Consider the following 15,472-nt stretch of genomic DNA (forward strand, 5'->3'; position numbering starts at 1 on the left):
AAATAAAGACCCCTACTATCAGTATTATGTCTAATTAATGTATATCATAAAGTAGATATTCTAGATCAAATAGATCATATTATTGATATTTTTGTCAATTTTAAAAAGATAGACGACTTGAATTTGTGTTGTAAATATTGTTGTTTTCTTTTTGTTATAAGATTTTGTAAGATTATAACTTGCCCCTCATAACCAAGGCTCTGGTGTCGCCCCTGTGAAGCCTTCCCTCTGTGTTTCTCATGTACGAGTTGGGACGTACCAAGGCTCACATTAAAGGTACAACATGATGAACAGTATTATTTTTCAATTTAATACTTATTTATTTACTCGATTTTAATAATATTGGAAATTTCGGAAGTCAAATTAGATTGTTCGTCACTTCTCCATTAAGCAGCTATATTAGAATGAGTTGGTATTTAAAAAAGACTATTCCATTTATTGGTCGATAAAAATTTTCAAGAATTATTTCGAGATTTTCGAATCGCTTATAGCAATACCAAAGCTCACCAATAGATCTCAATTTTTTAAAAAGCTTGAGCGGAAATTTTTTCTTGGTTAGTTTTTCTACATTTTTAGTTATAACATTTATTATTTTATTAGTAAGCCTATTATTCATTTTTGGAAGATACAACTCATCTAATTCTAATTCAATAGATAAATATAGATAGATCTAACTCAATAAAAGCTAACTCGAGAGAAATATTGTTTACTGTGACCACGTTGAACCAATTTTAAGTGTGCAGTTCGAAAAAGAGAAATACCTACGTAGTCATTCACCAGTGAAGGTCAACTTGTTCGTCATCAATGTAGTAGAATATTAAACGTAAAAAAGTAATTCAATAACTTTTTTCTCATATTCTTGTAAAACGAAGTTGATAAAGAATAATCATTTTAGTCTTTCAATGAAAAACTGTAAGTAAAATTAACAATTATGATCATAATTTCGAATATTTCAATTCAAATCTGACACTAACGCCTTTGACTAAACAAGGAACAATCAATTCTTTACTCTGGATTTTATTTTACTTTTCCAAGTTGATATCTTGGTCACACTGGGTATAAAAATTAAAGTACACCGTTAGCGGTCGTGATTATCAGTCAGCAAAAATGTCGTTTGCATTCCATAATGTCGAATATCAAAGGGCACTAGAATTCTGCACGGGCCGCGCCAGCCCGACTCGGCCTGTACACAACCCGGCCGTTCAATAATATAAATATTGCGGGTTGGTAGGATCGCAGTATTTTTCTTTGGACTGGACTGGTCAAAAATATAACTACCTAAATATAATAAAATAGTACAATACTAATGCCAATTATTGGCGTTGAATAAGGAAAAGTTCACATACTGATGGAGTAGGCTTGTCACAAATTACAATAAAAATATGTATGTATTATTAGTCTATATGATATTTATAATAATAGATCACTGATAAAAACAAATAATAAATATTACGAACGGGCCTGGATGGGTTGAACTGCAATAAAAATATTACGGTCCGGGCCTTGGACAACTTAATATAATACTACTCATATCTTTAATTATCATCCATCACAATAGTAGTGAGTAAGTAAACACGATTTATTACGTATTTTTTAGTACGTATTTTTAGTATAATATTTAAAATTTACTTAACAGTTTTGGATATTTATATAAAATAATATGATTTTTATTATTATTATAATGCTTTTGGGTTGAAACATAATCTGATAAAAGTCACCGATCTAGGGAAATAAATCTCTTTAACTTCCTTGGTCAGTCTATATCAACATTAATTTATTAATATAACTAAACATATTCAACCAAAAAGTAAAACTACATGGTTTTTTTAATTTTTTATTTTTGAGTAATTTTACTCCCAGAACAAATAATTTATGAATATTTTGACTGAATTCTTTTACGTTTTTCTTGATGTTCAATTACATATTTTTACTTTTTACTACTAAAATTATTTCGTATTAAAATGTTTTAGAACACATTAGAAAATGAAAAATGAATCGATTTTTTTGACATGTATCTATGTAGGTTATTCATCTTTGTATATAGTTCAATATAGTCTGTTATTATTAAAACCAACTGAATGAAAGATATTGATTAACCACCTAGGATTATTTATTAACTTTTGCATAACGCAGTAGATTATCAAAATATTATGTAATTCAAAGATGCAACTGATACTTTTCAATTGTGTTTGGCTTCACATTGGACACCGATGACGTGCAGGTTTAGATCAAATATGCTTTCCAGTCTTCGTTATACATTGTTAGTTGAAATTCGCCTAATAGTAGAACCATCCTCAATCAATTAAGTAAGTACTGTTTTAGTTTTATTTTATTTATTTTTATAAACATTACATTCACAAGTATGAATTTGGCGTCTGCATATACCGTAATTTCTAACGCTGATGAATCTAACTCGAACTTTCAACTATTTGAAAACGCTGGGGTAACATTGATATATTTAATTTAATTAAATCTTAGGAGTATATTAAAATTAAATTTTAATTTTCGTACCAAAAATATATTTTCTAGGGTGAATATAATGAAAACTGCTTGCCGCTTTATTGGGAGAATTTAAACGTGCATGCATTAATTAAAAAAGACAGGTGGTTGCGTTCTAGCATTACATCAAGAAAACAATTGTTAAACAATGGTAAATCATTATTCGTTTACGTCTCCTATTAATTAAGTGCTTAATGTATAGATCTGTACACACACGTTATGTACTTAACGTATTTACTTTTACTTTAGATTTAAATATTATGCACACTAGTGTGTATGAATTATTACAATCATTTAGAGTATTCAAAACTATATTATATTGTGTGGTAGCATTTTCGCTTGTTTCTAACTTTTAAACGATCCATATAATTATCGAACAATAATTATTGTGTCGGTTGAAAGTTGAAGAAAACAAAACAGGAATGAATCTTTGATTGTTAACCAAGTTTTTTATTGGATACCTATTTTAAGATCTACTTTTTCATGTTCACGTATGAGCACTTCTACATATGGCTTCCAAATAGGAATGTGAACCTTTCAGCTTAAATTACAGTTTAAATTATTTACGCCACAAACTTGTCATAATTTACGAGTTTATGCTTTTAATGAATATATTTTGTTGATTTTTCAAGTCGAAGGATACATACCACCATGTTCACTTGTAGCCATTATGGGACCAAGGTAAATATTTGTTGAGTGTTTTTATAATTAAGTATAAAAGTATATTTTATATATCATTACAGTGGCGCGGGAAAAAGTACTTTGATGGCTGCTCTGGCTAACAAACTTCCAGGTAATAACAAGTATTTTTTAACGTAATAATAACTATTAAGGTATTTATAAAATATATAAAACATTTATAAGACTTTCAAGTATACTTGATAACTCATTTATTTTGTATGTATTTAAGCTGAGATACAACTCGAAGGAAGTGTGAAAATAGGAAATTTACCAGTAAATAATTTTAACAATCATAATTTTGGATACATGTACCAACACGATTTATTTTGTGGGGTGTTCACCGTCAAAGAACACCTTAACTTCATGGTGAATTGCATAATATTAGTTTAAAATGACTACGAAAAACATAAAAATAAAAAATATACTAACAGGCCAAATTAAAAATGGACAGAAGAACAACGGAAAACAATTTAAAAGCAAGAGTTTCAGCGATTATTGAAGAATTAGGTCTAAATCAATGCGCAAATACTAGAATTGGGGCTGTAGGAGAAAACGGAAAGGTATTCCTGACTATAATGAAAATTCATTACCACAGTGTCATTTTTTGTTTACAAACAATATTATTAAACTGTAGATAACATTGTCTGGCGGCGAGAGAAAAATCGTATCATTTGCAACTGAACTTCTTACTGACCCATCATTTTTATTTTGTGACGAACCTACGACCGGTAAACCATCATTGTTTATTTATTAATTACATAACACCTATCAAAAAAAAAAAAAAAATTATTTGGAATAAGTGCAATTTCTTACATTTTATCAGTTTTCTTGAAAATTACATAATAATATTAAAAAATTACTTTTGCGACTGACATGTTTTCGATTTAAAATAGCTATAATTTTTTTATAATATATAAGTGTTAATACTTTTTATTTAGGGTTAGATTCATACAGTGCTCAAAAAGTTGTGAACATAATGCAGCGATTGGTGTCCAGCCAAGGGAAAACTGTAATTTGTATCATTCATCAACCTAGTTCTGAACTTTTAAGTATATTTCATCAGTTGATACTAGTTGCCGATGGAAGAATTGCTTATTCTGGGCCACCTAACCAAGCCATTTCATTTTTTGAAAGGTATAATTATTTATATAAAACAATCATACATAAAAATATTCATGGCTCACTTTATTATCAGACAATAAATTAGTAAATGTATTAATAATTTATTATACTTTGAAAAATGATTTAAATAAAATTCATGCTTATACTATATATTAAATTAAAGAAGTGCAAAAATGCTCTATAATGCATCTTATGTTTTTAATATTATTTAAGAGAAAATAATGTAGCTCGAGATTATTTAAATGAATAACAAAAATTAAAATTTTAAAATATACCACTAGTTATTAATATATATTACTAATTAGTTAAAAAAAAGTTGGTCAATTAGTACTAAATAGTATAATTATTATTAGTAAATGGAGGATATGTTTAAATATTTTATTATGTTACATTTTTAGAAAAAAAAACTTATGAAATGACATATTATGGTTCTTAGTATATTTTTATCTTGTTTACAAATAAGGAAACATGCTTAACTATAGCTATTTGAAAATTTTAACTATTGAAATGCAATTTAGTGTTGATAAATAGATACTTCATAAAAAGTGAATAAATATCATTTACATTATATCTACTATTTATGCGGTACAAGTTTATTCTTTAAATTATTGAGATTTGGTAACATTATTAGCTGGAATACATATTATTCTTCCTATAAACTTTTTTTTTAAATTTAATTTGTTCTTTTATTATTATTTTTTATACTCAACATTTATATTTCTTCAGAATTTGTTAGTAGACATTTTTAAGAAAATATAAGAACATCTATTAAATGTATCTTCTATTTATAAATTAAATATTTGATTCGGTAATAGATTTTAATTAAATATCTATATGAAATTAAATTTATTTTTAAGAATTTATTTTGGTATTTGGTTATTTATTTATTGTTCTAGTGTTGGTTTTCGCTGTCCTGAGAATTACAACTCTGCAGATTTTATTATGAAAATGTTGTCAGACAAAAATAAATCTGTAAACTCAGTTTGTGATGAATTTGCAGTTAGTAAACATTCAGAATTAATAAGAAATGCAATTTCGAATGAAATATACTATGTAAGTAGTTATACTTAATAAATTAAAAATAGTTATATTTTTAACTATATAAATAAAAATATAACGATATTTTTTGTACATACATTTCATTACTTATAATTAATTGTATAATGGATGTACATTGTTTAAAAGTAATAATATTTAATAATAAATAAATTATGAAAATATTGTAATTTTCAGGATTCATCAAGTTTATCAGTATTTTGTAATCAGTGAGTTTAATTAATTTATTATTATTATTATTAGTATTATTCTAAATTCGATTTTATGAATAACAATTGAATATATATTATTAAATGAAAGTATTTTCTAGTATAAAGTTATTACACTTAATTTTTAAATTCATATATTACTATAGGCTCTTTATATTTCTGCAAATATTACTCTTACAATATTATTTTATAGTGGTATACGTTTTGCTAGTATTAAGTAATTGCTAAATATCAGTTAATTACTAAATATTTCCATAAAAGTAAGTAAATTCTAAAATATTTTAAACTGCCATTTTGTTTTACGTTTTATTTAAGGTTAAGAAAATTATTTCAATTAAAATACGATATTTATTGAGTACCTAATCCAATAGTTTATCAAAGAGTTTATCCTAACTATTGTCAATTTATTAAGATTATGAATATTTATGTTCTTCTATGTCACATGCTTATATTTATTTAGCACGTGACTTTATTCGTCATATAACACAATACTTTTTATATCGTCTCAATAATTGACTAAGAAATGTCAACAGAAACAAAACTGCGACATAGCGTGTCAATCTTGCCTACGCATAAATCATATAAGAACTAATAAAACAACAAACTAGCTCCATACTTCACGATTTTCATAATCCAATATATACCTGAGTTGTTGTCTATATATAGCGTGTGCATGTAGAAACAAAAATAGTATTATAATACTAGGAAAAAAATTTAAAAAAAAAGAAACTAACGTATTAGAGACAGCCACTACTGATGTGAAAAATGTACGTATTTTTTTTCGTCATAAAAAACATTAAATGTATAATTCAAAACGTCGTCGTCGTGTAAAACGGTGGCGTACTGCTGTAGCATAAGCGTGAAGACGAAAACTAATATAATACACCTTTTCTAGTGTATACGATCTCAATTACCATACAGTTAAGGGCCTAAAGCTTATTATTACGTTATACGTGCACTACAGATACACGTTGTATAGCGGTCTGCGACAACAATAGTATTAATAATGATACCTATAAAGACACTGCGAATGATAATATCGTGTCGTATAACGCATTGTAATCACCGTGTTAACTGGCTGTGTATAACTGTTGAAATATTGTTTACAGCTTATCGCCATTTTGGCCGGTGAAACTGTACCACCTGACAAGACGATATTTTCTGGAGAAAGTCCGCGACCCCACCATCGACATCCATAGAATATTGCAAAAAGTCGTGAGTACCTACAATATGTGATATATTTTAATATTATACTGCGTGCATCTGCACGTATTGTCCTGATATTTTATTTTTACAAATATAACTTTTTTTTTTTATTTATTATTTAAATGCCTCCATATAAACCTCAACGTACGGTCATCACGAGCTCTTGGTCTATGAACAATACGTATTTCATATTCAAGATGATTAGAATTTCATAGTTAAATACGTTCGTTTTTGTCGATAATGTAGATACTTATATTTCAAAAACATGTAATAGAATATATAGTTTTTATGAAATATCAGATACAAGTATTTATATATTTCTGACAATTCTCGAATAGTGATCGTGAGCATGAAGATCATAAATGAGATTTTCGTTACTACAATAGTTGGAACGTCAACTTTTAATAAACACATTTTTGTGATTTATTAGATGATTTTATCATGTGGTTAAGGATCATATAAAAAATGCTATATTAAGTGAAATTGCTATTTTTAAGTAATATATATATAAGTTGGACACTTAAAAATATCACTTACGTACAAATTAATACATAAGAAATTTCTTTAATTAAATTATAATTTATAATGTCTAATTAATAATTAAAATGTAAACATTTTGGGATTACCAAAAGTATATTATTTTATTTGAGTACATAAACTTTACTTAAGCTTATAAGAAAACTACTAGTCTATGTATAATGATTTTACGATCAGTTAATGTGGAATTGCGTTTGACCTGAATAGTTTTTCGTAACATAAACTCCGAAAACAGTCTTAGGTACGCACGTCGCTGAAACGTATATAATAATTTAATATGTGACACGAGCTGTGTAGAGCTGTGTATACTTAATAATAATTATTATTTAATAATAACCGACTGTTTATTGTACGGAAACACGGGCGGGAGACGATATGAAAGCTTAATGGAATAAAATAAAAATAAAAGAAAAATATAATCGTCGCTGCAGTATCCGAATCTATCGGCGGTGGTCGTATAGAGAGGCTCGCATGGGCGTAAATTAACAGCAGACACGCAATCTCTCAGGCGTGCGCTGACGCGATACTGCTCCGATGATCAGCGTACCGTCAATCATTTTATAATACGCTGGGGCGCCCCGTGAAAGAAAATCGGAAAAAAAAACGAAAACATTTTTACTAATAAGACAAACGTGTACCGCGGTAATGTATTATTACAGGGTGATGGTTTATTCACGTCAAACGTTAATTTTCTCCGTTTTCTCATGACACGTGTATTTTGAAAAATTATTTTTAAACGATTCACTTCTATTCAGCTAACATATAGTATGCACAACTATCGGAAAAAAAATACCTAACTATGTATTATTATCTACATGCGTTTTAGCATTTTATAGGAATATTATAATATTTAATTTTTCTGTATACCTATTTCGATTCTAAGATAGATATCGATCATTGAGGAATAACTTATTTGTTGGTATTTAATTAAAACTAAAAATAAGTGGAATTAAAATTAACGCACATAAAACTGTAGTTTAACAAGCATGTTTTGTAATAACCATAGTAATGACTACTCACTGCCCAGAGGATTAAAAACGAACAATTGTTTCACAAACATATAATCAGTGGTGGCACTAGGATTTGTTTATTAAGCAGGGCTAATAGGAGACTAATATTTGTAAGGTAGGGCCACAAAAAATGAAATTTCAGAAAAAATAAATAATAATAATAATAATAATTAATAGGAGCTAATTACTATATTTTAAAATCTTAAACGATATCAACACTGAAAAAACTACTAAATATTAAATTATTCATATAATAATAATAATTCTGCTCATGAAAAATGACAACTTCTAAGATTAGGACAGTGGTAAGACCACTGGTGGGTCGGGAATCTTTAGAGCCATGGCCCTATCTGGTCCGTTTCTGGCGGCACCACTGCATATAATTCACGGAAAATGAGTGTTCAATGATAAGAAAAACGCCTTGTATGCGTAGTAAAGTGTGCGTTGTCGAGATGAAATCGTCGATTATTTTTATTTATATTCTTCTTCTCCCCAATAGACTTTCTTTTATATATTTCTCGATTTTTTTTTAGGAAAAACTATACTACTTGGCAGATTGACGATCGCGACTTGGCTGCGTGACGGTGGCGTGCCGTCTGGCAAATGATAATGCCACCGCGGTCGTAAATGTTTCTAATATATATATATTTGTGTGTATGTGAATTATAATTAATAGTGCCTATATTATAAACCTATTATCTGCACCTTATGCGTAGGAAGCAGTTGTATAATTTTCTTCGATTTTGCTAATTCTTTTCTTTTACCATTGATTTTGTTATCACGCCGACATTTTTTTGTATTACAATGTATTTTTTTATCCTCATTTATACTTTGTATTGAACAATATATTCCTTATGCGTATTTTTTATTAGAATTTATGAACAGTGATATGTGTTAATATTCATGTGTAATTCCTATTACGACAATCCTAATTTAACTTGATAAATCCGTTTTATTAATAAAAACATGTACTTTAATAATTTTTTAAAATATATTTATTACATAATATTTAAACAAGCTTTTGGAACTTTTTTATAGGGAATCGCTGTTATGGTCGGTCTATGTTACTTAGGCACGGTGCAACAAACCCAAGTTGGCATCCAGTCGTTTCAGGGTGTATTTTTCATGTTAATAACTGAAAATTTTTTTACACCAATGTACTCAGTAATGAACCAACTGCCTGCAAAATTGCCCCTGTTTAGGAGGGAATATACTTCTGGCCTGTATGACGCTCCGACATTCTATATCGCCAACATAATATCCTTCGTAAGTATTTTGCGTAACAACATTTATCGAGCCAAATATGCAGTGACGGCAATGTTATTTATAAATTTATTATGTTATTATTTTTACAATATATTTTCTTTCTCTTTTTTTCTGTTCCGTGCCCCCACAGATCCCCACGATGATCATCGAGCCCACGATATTCACGATAATCATTTACTGTATGGCAGGTTTGCAAAATGATCTGTTTGTATTTTTTCTCACGGTAATCATCACGATTCTCGAAATGGCTGTGTCCACTGCTTGTGGTCAGTATATATTTAGTATTATGATATAAATTATTTTCCATTTTTTTTTTTGCCTATACTTTCATGTAATTAATAAATGCATAATTAAATACTGCAATGTAGTGTATAAATACAGAATACATGACCTTAGTATGTTTTAATTTTATTTTTCTGTATGTATAGGTTACATGTTCAATAATATTTTTGGATCTTTATCGTTGGCGTTAACTTTTGTTCAACCATTTGACAATGTTATCATGATCTTGTCTGGAATATTTGTGAACATCAGGTCAATATAGTGATACTTTTAAATTAACTCATTTTAATAATATTATTCGTATGTATTTAAAATAAATGTGGAACTGATATACAATTTTTCCATTTTAAATAATAATTTTAAGAGCTTTAAAAAAAGCTTAGTTATAATTTAGAATTGTTTTTGAATTCTATAATTTAACACGTTGATTTAAAATATTAATTTTAAATGTTAATAAATATAATTAACACAAAAAAATAATTATGTTAGTGTCTTATAAATTGTATCCAATTGTAATGATTCAGCTAACGCTAAGGCGCTATGTGATCTAGGACAAATATCATAATCGTTATATATTGTAATATATTATTATTTATATTTAGGAGTATACCATGGTATCTGCACTGGTTAGTATCAATATCTTGGTTTGAGCTTGGATTCGAAGCGCTTACTATTCTTCACTGGAAAAACGTGACTTACATAGGTGAATGAGAACACATATTATTATAGGTAGATTTTAAGGGCATTAAATGTTTACATATATTATTTATTATGATTTTAGCTTGTAGCGAAGATCTTGACGTACCATGCCTGATGAACGGCAATGAAGTTTTGGATCAGTATGAATTCACAGAATCCAACCTAATGCCACATATTTATTCTATGGTTTGGATTTTTATTGGCTTCCATGCAATATCTTTTGTTTGCTTTGTGACTAGAGCTCGTTGGAACAAGTTGTCTTAAGATGAGAAGTTAAATATTTCTTTTTAATATAAAATTTTTTTACATAAAACAATAAAGTGCATTATTTTAAGCACATTTTATTTTTATAAACTCGTTTGTACTGTTTTTTACTAGTTTTTAATTTGAATATTGTGTTGTAAAATGAAGAAGCTGCAGTTTAACCTCTTATTATATAATTTTAAATCCAAGTATAGATATATATATACATATATAGGGAGGGATTATCATTTACGAAGGGTCAGTTTTGCCTCTCTTGTTCAGGTTTTTATTTTGACTGTTGCGACATTTTTATAGGTGGGAACCATAGTCCGTTCATTTTCTCACATACCGCCACACTGAGTCCCTCACCCTTTTTAGCTTAGATATTACGTGCGTTGTGCGTACACGCGAGTGCAGCTGCTTCGTCGATTTTACTAACAATCGAATCTTAGTCCTCGTACTAATTTTTTTTTTCAAGAGCAGGGTCAAATAATATATATATATTATACACTTATATAAGGACGTGTATTTTTATTTCCTTTAGCGAATATTTGAAATAATTTTTTTATGCATGGAATAATGGCAATACTTCAAACAGAATATTACACATAATATATTAAAAATAAATAGAGTTATTTAGTAACTAAATACTACTATATACTCGTAGTTTTACCAAACGATTGTTTTTAAATGTCACTTAAATTAATTTATCTACTAGACTTATATTTATTTTTTTTTTTTTTATATAAACTTTATTTATTAAACATACTTCAAACAAATGTAACTAATAAAGTTTTAGAAGTTATATCATTTAAATGATAAGTGTTATTGCAAGTTTAATGCATACTAAGGAATGAGAGAGTTTATATATATTTAAAATTTGATAGAATTAAATAAGACATAAATACTTTTTATGAAAAGTTTTTATTTATAAGTGTTGACGTAAATTGATTGTTTTTGAAATTTAAATTAAATATTTAATATGGTTAAGAAATAAATATATACATTTATTCAGCTAAACAATAATTATTATATTATGTATAAATCAAGAATTTTAATGAAAATACATATGATCTATAGATATTAGGTATTATTAGGTATTTAAATATTATTATTTATGTACATATTATTAAATAATGTAATAAATAAATAGACTAAAATGTAAATTAAAAGTTAATATTTTTTTTTTATCAAAAGAATATATAGTACATCAAACTTATTGATTTTTGAAAATTAATATCCTAATATATATAAATCATCTTCATTTTAATACAATAGTCACAGGTATATATTATATTTTATAATTACGAAGAATTACTTTATTCGCAAATCAAAGTAGGGAATGTAATGTTTTATTTTTACTGTATAATTATTCGATATGTACACATAAATACATATATTATAAGTAGTGAGTATTTTTTATTAATATGTATCACGCAGCTGTCTGAACATAAGTGTACTGACTTTTAATAGTAGTAATGGTATACATTAAGTTAAACAATAGCACTCTGTAGCTGGTATAATGCACGTAATACATTTGCATAGATATTTTGCTCGAAAACATTTTCTTTTTAAGCCTAATGAACCGTTTTAGTGTTTATGTACCTATTATAAGAAATACCGACTGAGTATATGTGTTTCCTACTTTATATTATGTTTTCACGATCATAAAAACAAGAATTGTACCACCTGTTCATCAGTGTGTTTCTTTCACCATTTTTTAAACTTCCCTTTATAAATTTTTTTTTTAATTACACTGTTATGACTTCTTTTATTTTCAATATAAAATTAGAATTATTATTATTATTTTACTCTCATAATGCCTGTATAATCAAAAATTCAAATCACGTCTGAAGTTTGCCAAATACTTACTACCGAATTATTTTTATTGTTTATTGCAATGGGGGTGGAGTAGCTTTGTACACTTAAGTTAACGTTTCCTACGTACCAGGAAATTACATTATTCATAACTTATAAATACATGGCTATTAGAAAAACAATACCCTTAACCGTTATTTAATCTAAATAAAATATCTAAAATTCAATTTGTATTGCTTAATGTATAGATAATTTATTTATTTTTTGTGTGAAATTATCCTATATAAGTTTATAATAAAACGGAATTGCATTTTTAAATTAATTTTTTAGTATTTATATACATTTAATTTTAAATTTTCATATACTCGCATATACAGTTTCGCAGTTAATTATTATTTCGTATATATGTTACATAATTATTATGATTGTGTATAATTATGTGTTTATAAATCAAAACTGATGAGTTTCTGTAAGTGATATTCGTCATTTTTGAAACTGATTGTATATTTAAACACAAATCCTATAACGATTAAAAAATATTTTATTTGAGTTTAAACGTAGCATACACTCTAGGATAAATATTAAATTTCATAATAATTATTATTAATTATGGACACGAGAACCATTACTAATAAAAACTAATAATTGTGTGTGTACATTTATGCTATAACTAATCTAATTTTTTAAGCTTGGTAACATACATTTCAAGTGTTAGTTAAGTTACCTTTTAGTATTTACTAAGTGTTTACGTTAGTCTATTCAGAGAGAAGTTTTAAAAATAGTTAAATGTATTATATTGATTAAAAATGAATTTATATAAATCTTTATGTTAGCATTTTTATTTCATTAATATGTTATTATTGCTTTTTTTTAACATATAGGTACATTGACTGCGCAATTAATACGCGAACTATTGGAAATATTATAATAATTTTATAAATAATCATTATACTATAATATAATTTGTGTTATTAACCATGGCCTACATGAATGTATCACAAACTTTACGAAAAGTTACGTATGTATGGTATTTGTGATTTATTTTAGTGACGTGTTGCAAATTAACTAAAAATTATTTTTCAAATTGTATCGTTAAATTTATCATAAACACTTATAATATCAGTTTGGATTGGATTGTTATGTTGTTCACTTTATGAAGTAATTTCTAGGGAAAAGCTTGTGAAATATCGAATCTGTAACACAACGATCGTGCTGCATTCGATTTGACCCAATGCAACATAAATAGAGATTATATTGAACCCGTCGCCGCCGTGCGAATAGAATAGAATAAGCAATAATAAAAAAAAGTTATAAACGAGGGGGGTTTTTTATTTTTTGTTCACATTTTACACACTAATTTCATGTCACAGTGAATGGTTGCAAAACCCTTCTTTAAACGGCGGCAGCGGCGTAGGGCGTATCGGTGCACACGACTTGCGGTGGTCCGGATGACTCGACCGACGGCAACAGGTGACCTACCGTGGGACCGCAGATTTCATCCGTATCGGCATTCCCACGTTTACCGGCCAGCCAGCAATAACGCCGTCTTTCCGCGTTCGCGCGCGCGTAAAATTACCTATAAACAACACGCACGCACATACACACGCACACGCACACACACATTATATGTATAATGATACACTATGATTATATAGTTATCTATGTACACGTGCATTGTATACGGATCTGCGCGATCAACGGGTGTCGTGAGAGGAAGGCAGTGCGATCGAGACTTGTGGCGGTGATGTAGGCATGTTTATCAGCGACTATCGATCGACAAATTGCGACGGATTGAATACGTTGCGTAGCCGTAACGATCAGCGATTGTGATGTATGTGTACGCGCGCACGATACCGCGCCGTCAACCGGACTTCATCGGGAAATCTTGGTGCGAACCGGTGAAAGCGAAACAAAATATTTGTGTACATCGGTATAGTTATAAATAACGAGTTGGGCTTGCGCGTCGGTTGAATAACTGCGGACAATGTGTCCATTTCCAATGTCTCTCAACTCGCATTATTAATGCGCACCGTTTGGTTGCAGGTTGGCGAAAACAAACTCATTGAAATCGCAGCGATCGTAAAACACGATCCATCCCCCACGCAACCATCATTGGTTCGAGTTGTAAGATATCATCTCGTTCGTTTGAATTACGTTCCTATATAGACGGTACAAAGTATTTAGATCATAAAACTAACTCCGTTCGTCTAATTGCTGTCAAACGTACAACTATTTTTTTTTTTTTCAAAAATCATCATACGTGTGTTTACGTCGATTACATAATATCATGACGTTCAGCACGCGAGTAAAGCATAACACCCACTGCAAATATCCGTGTGACGTGACCTGTCGATGTGTTATTCGTCCCTGGGTCGTAACGAATTCGCTTTCATCGTTAGTATGAAATTAATATTTATTTGCGTCCTAGTGTTTAATAATTTTATGTTATTATAATAATATAACTGTGCCTAACGCCACAAAATTGTGGAAGTCGCGGCCGCGCGTCTATACTTCTTGGGGTACAAATTAAATTATGAACACTAGATGAATTACATACATTATTATTTTTTATCTTAATTCGTTGTCTTGTGAAAAATCCCTGTCTGGCTCGTAACAAAGACAAGGAATCGACAGTCTTTTGTTATTCATTCCGGTCTTTTGAATGGACCGATGATATAATAAATAAATGTATTTCCGTGATTTAACCCGATTTCTAAAAACGTCGTTCATCATCATTCTTAGGAAATACGTTCAAACCGGAAACTCAAATATATTTTTTTTTTATGAATGAATAAAATGTGTCCTTGATTATTACAATTAAATCTTTTATGTATATTTTCTCAT

At 28.4% G+C, this 15,472-nt stretch overlaps 1 protein-coding gene across 2 annotated transcripts; it reads left to right on the forward strand.

The window, feature by feature from the left end:
- The first annotated feature begins 2,006 nt into the window (after positions 1-2,006).
- Positions 2,007-11,477, forward strand: LOC112689239 (protein scarlet-like). 2 transcript variants are annotated; one of them, XM_025562836.1, is made up of 17 exons: positions 2,007-2,306; positions 2,362-2,443; positions 2,530-2,650; positions 3,132-3,180; positions 3,243-3,292; positions 3,410-3,546; positions 3,612-3,740; positions 3,815-3,908; positions 4,119-4,314; positions 5,199-5,355; positions 5,536-5,567; positions 6,677-6,782; positions 9,359-9,586; positions 9,717-9,852; positions 10,015-10,120; positions 10,471-10,571; positions 10,650-10,831. In XM_025562836.1, exons 2-17 carry the CDS (start codon positions 2,363-2,365, stop codon positions 10,829-10,831), a joined length of 1,905 nt encoding a protein of 634 aa, XP_025418621.1. In that variant the 5' UTR covers positions 2,007-2,306; position 2,362. The 2 variants fall into 2 exon arrangements, with proteins under 2 accessions (XP_025418621.1, XP_025418622.1); XM_025562837.1 differs by lacking the exon at positions 2,007-2,306 and having other exon boundaries at positions 2,363-2,443; positions 10,650-11,477.
- Positions 11,478-15,472: the final 3,995 nt, after the last annotated feature.

Source organism: Sipha flava, unplaced genomic scaffold (genome assembly GCF_003268045.1).
Source record: "Sipha flava isolate LNK unplaced genomic scaffold, YSA_version1 42_pilon_pilon, whole genome shotgun sequence".
NCBI lineage: Eukaryota > Metazoa > Arthropoda > Insecta > Hemiptera > Aphididae > Sipha > Sipha flava.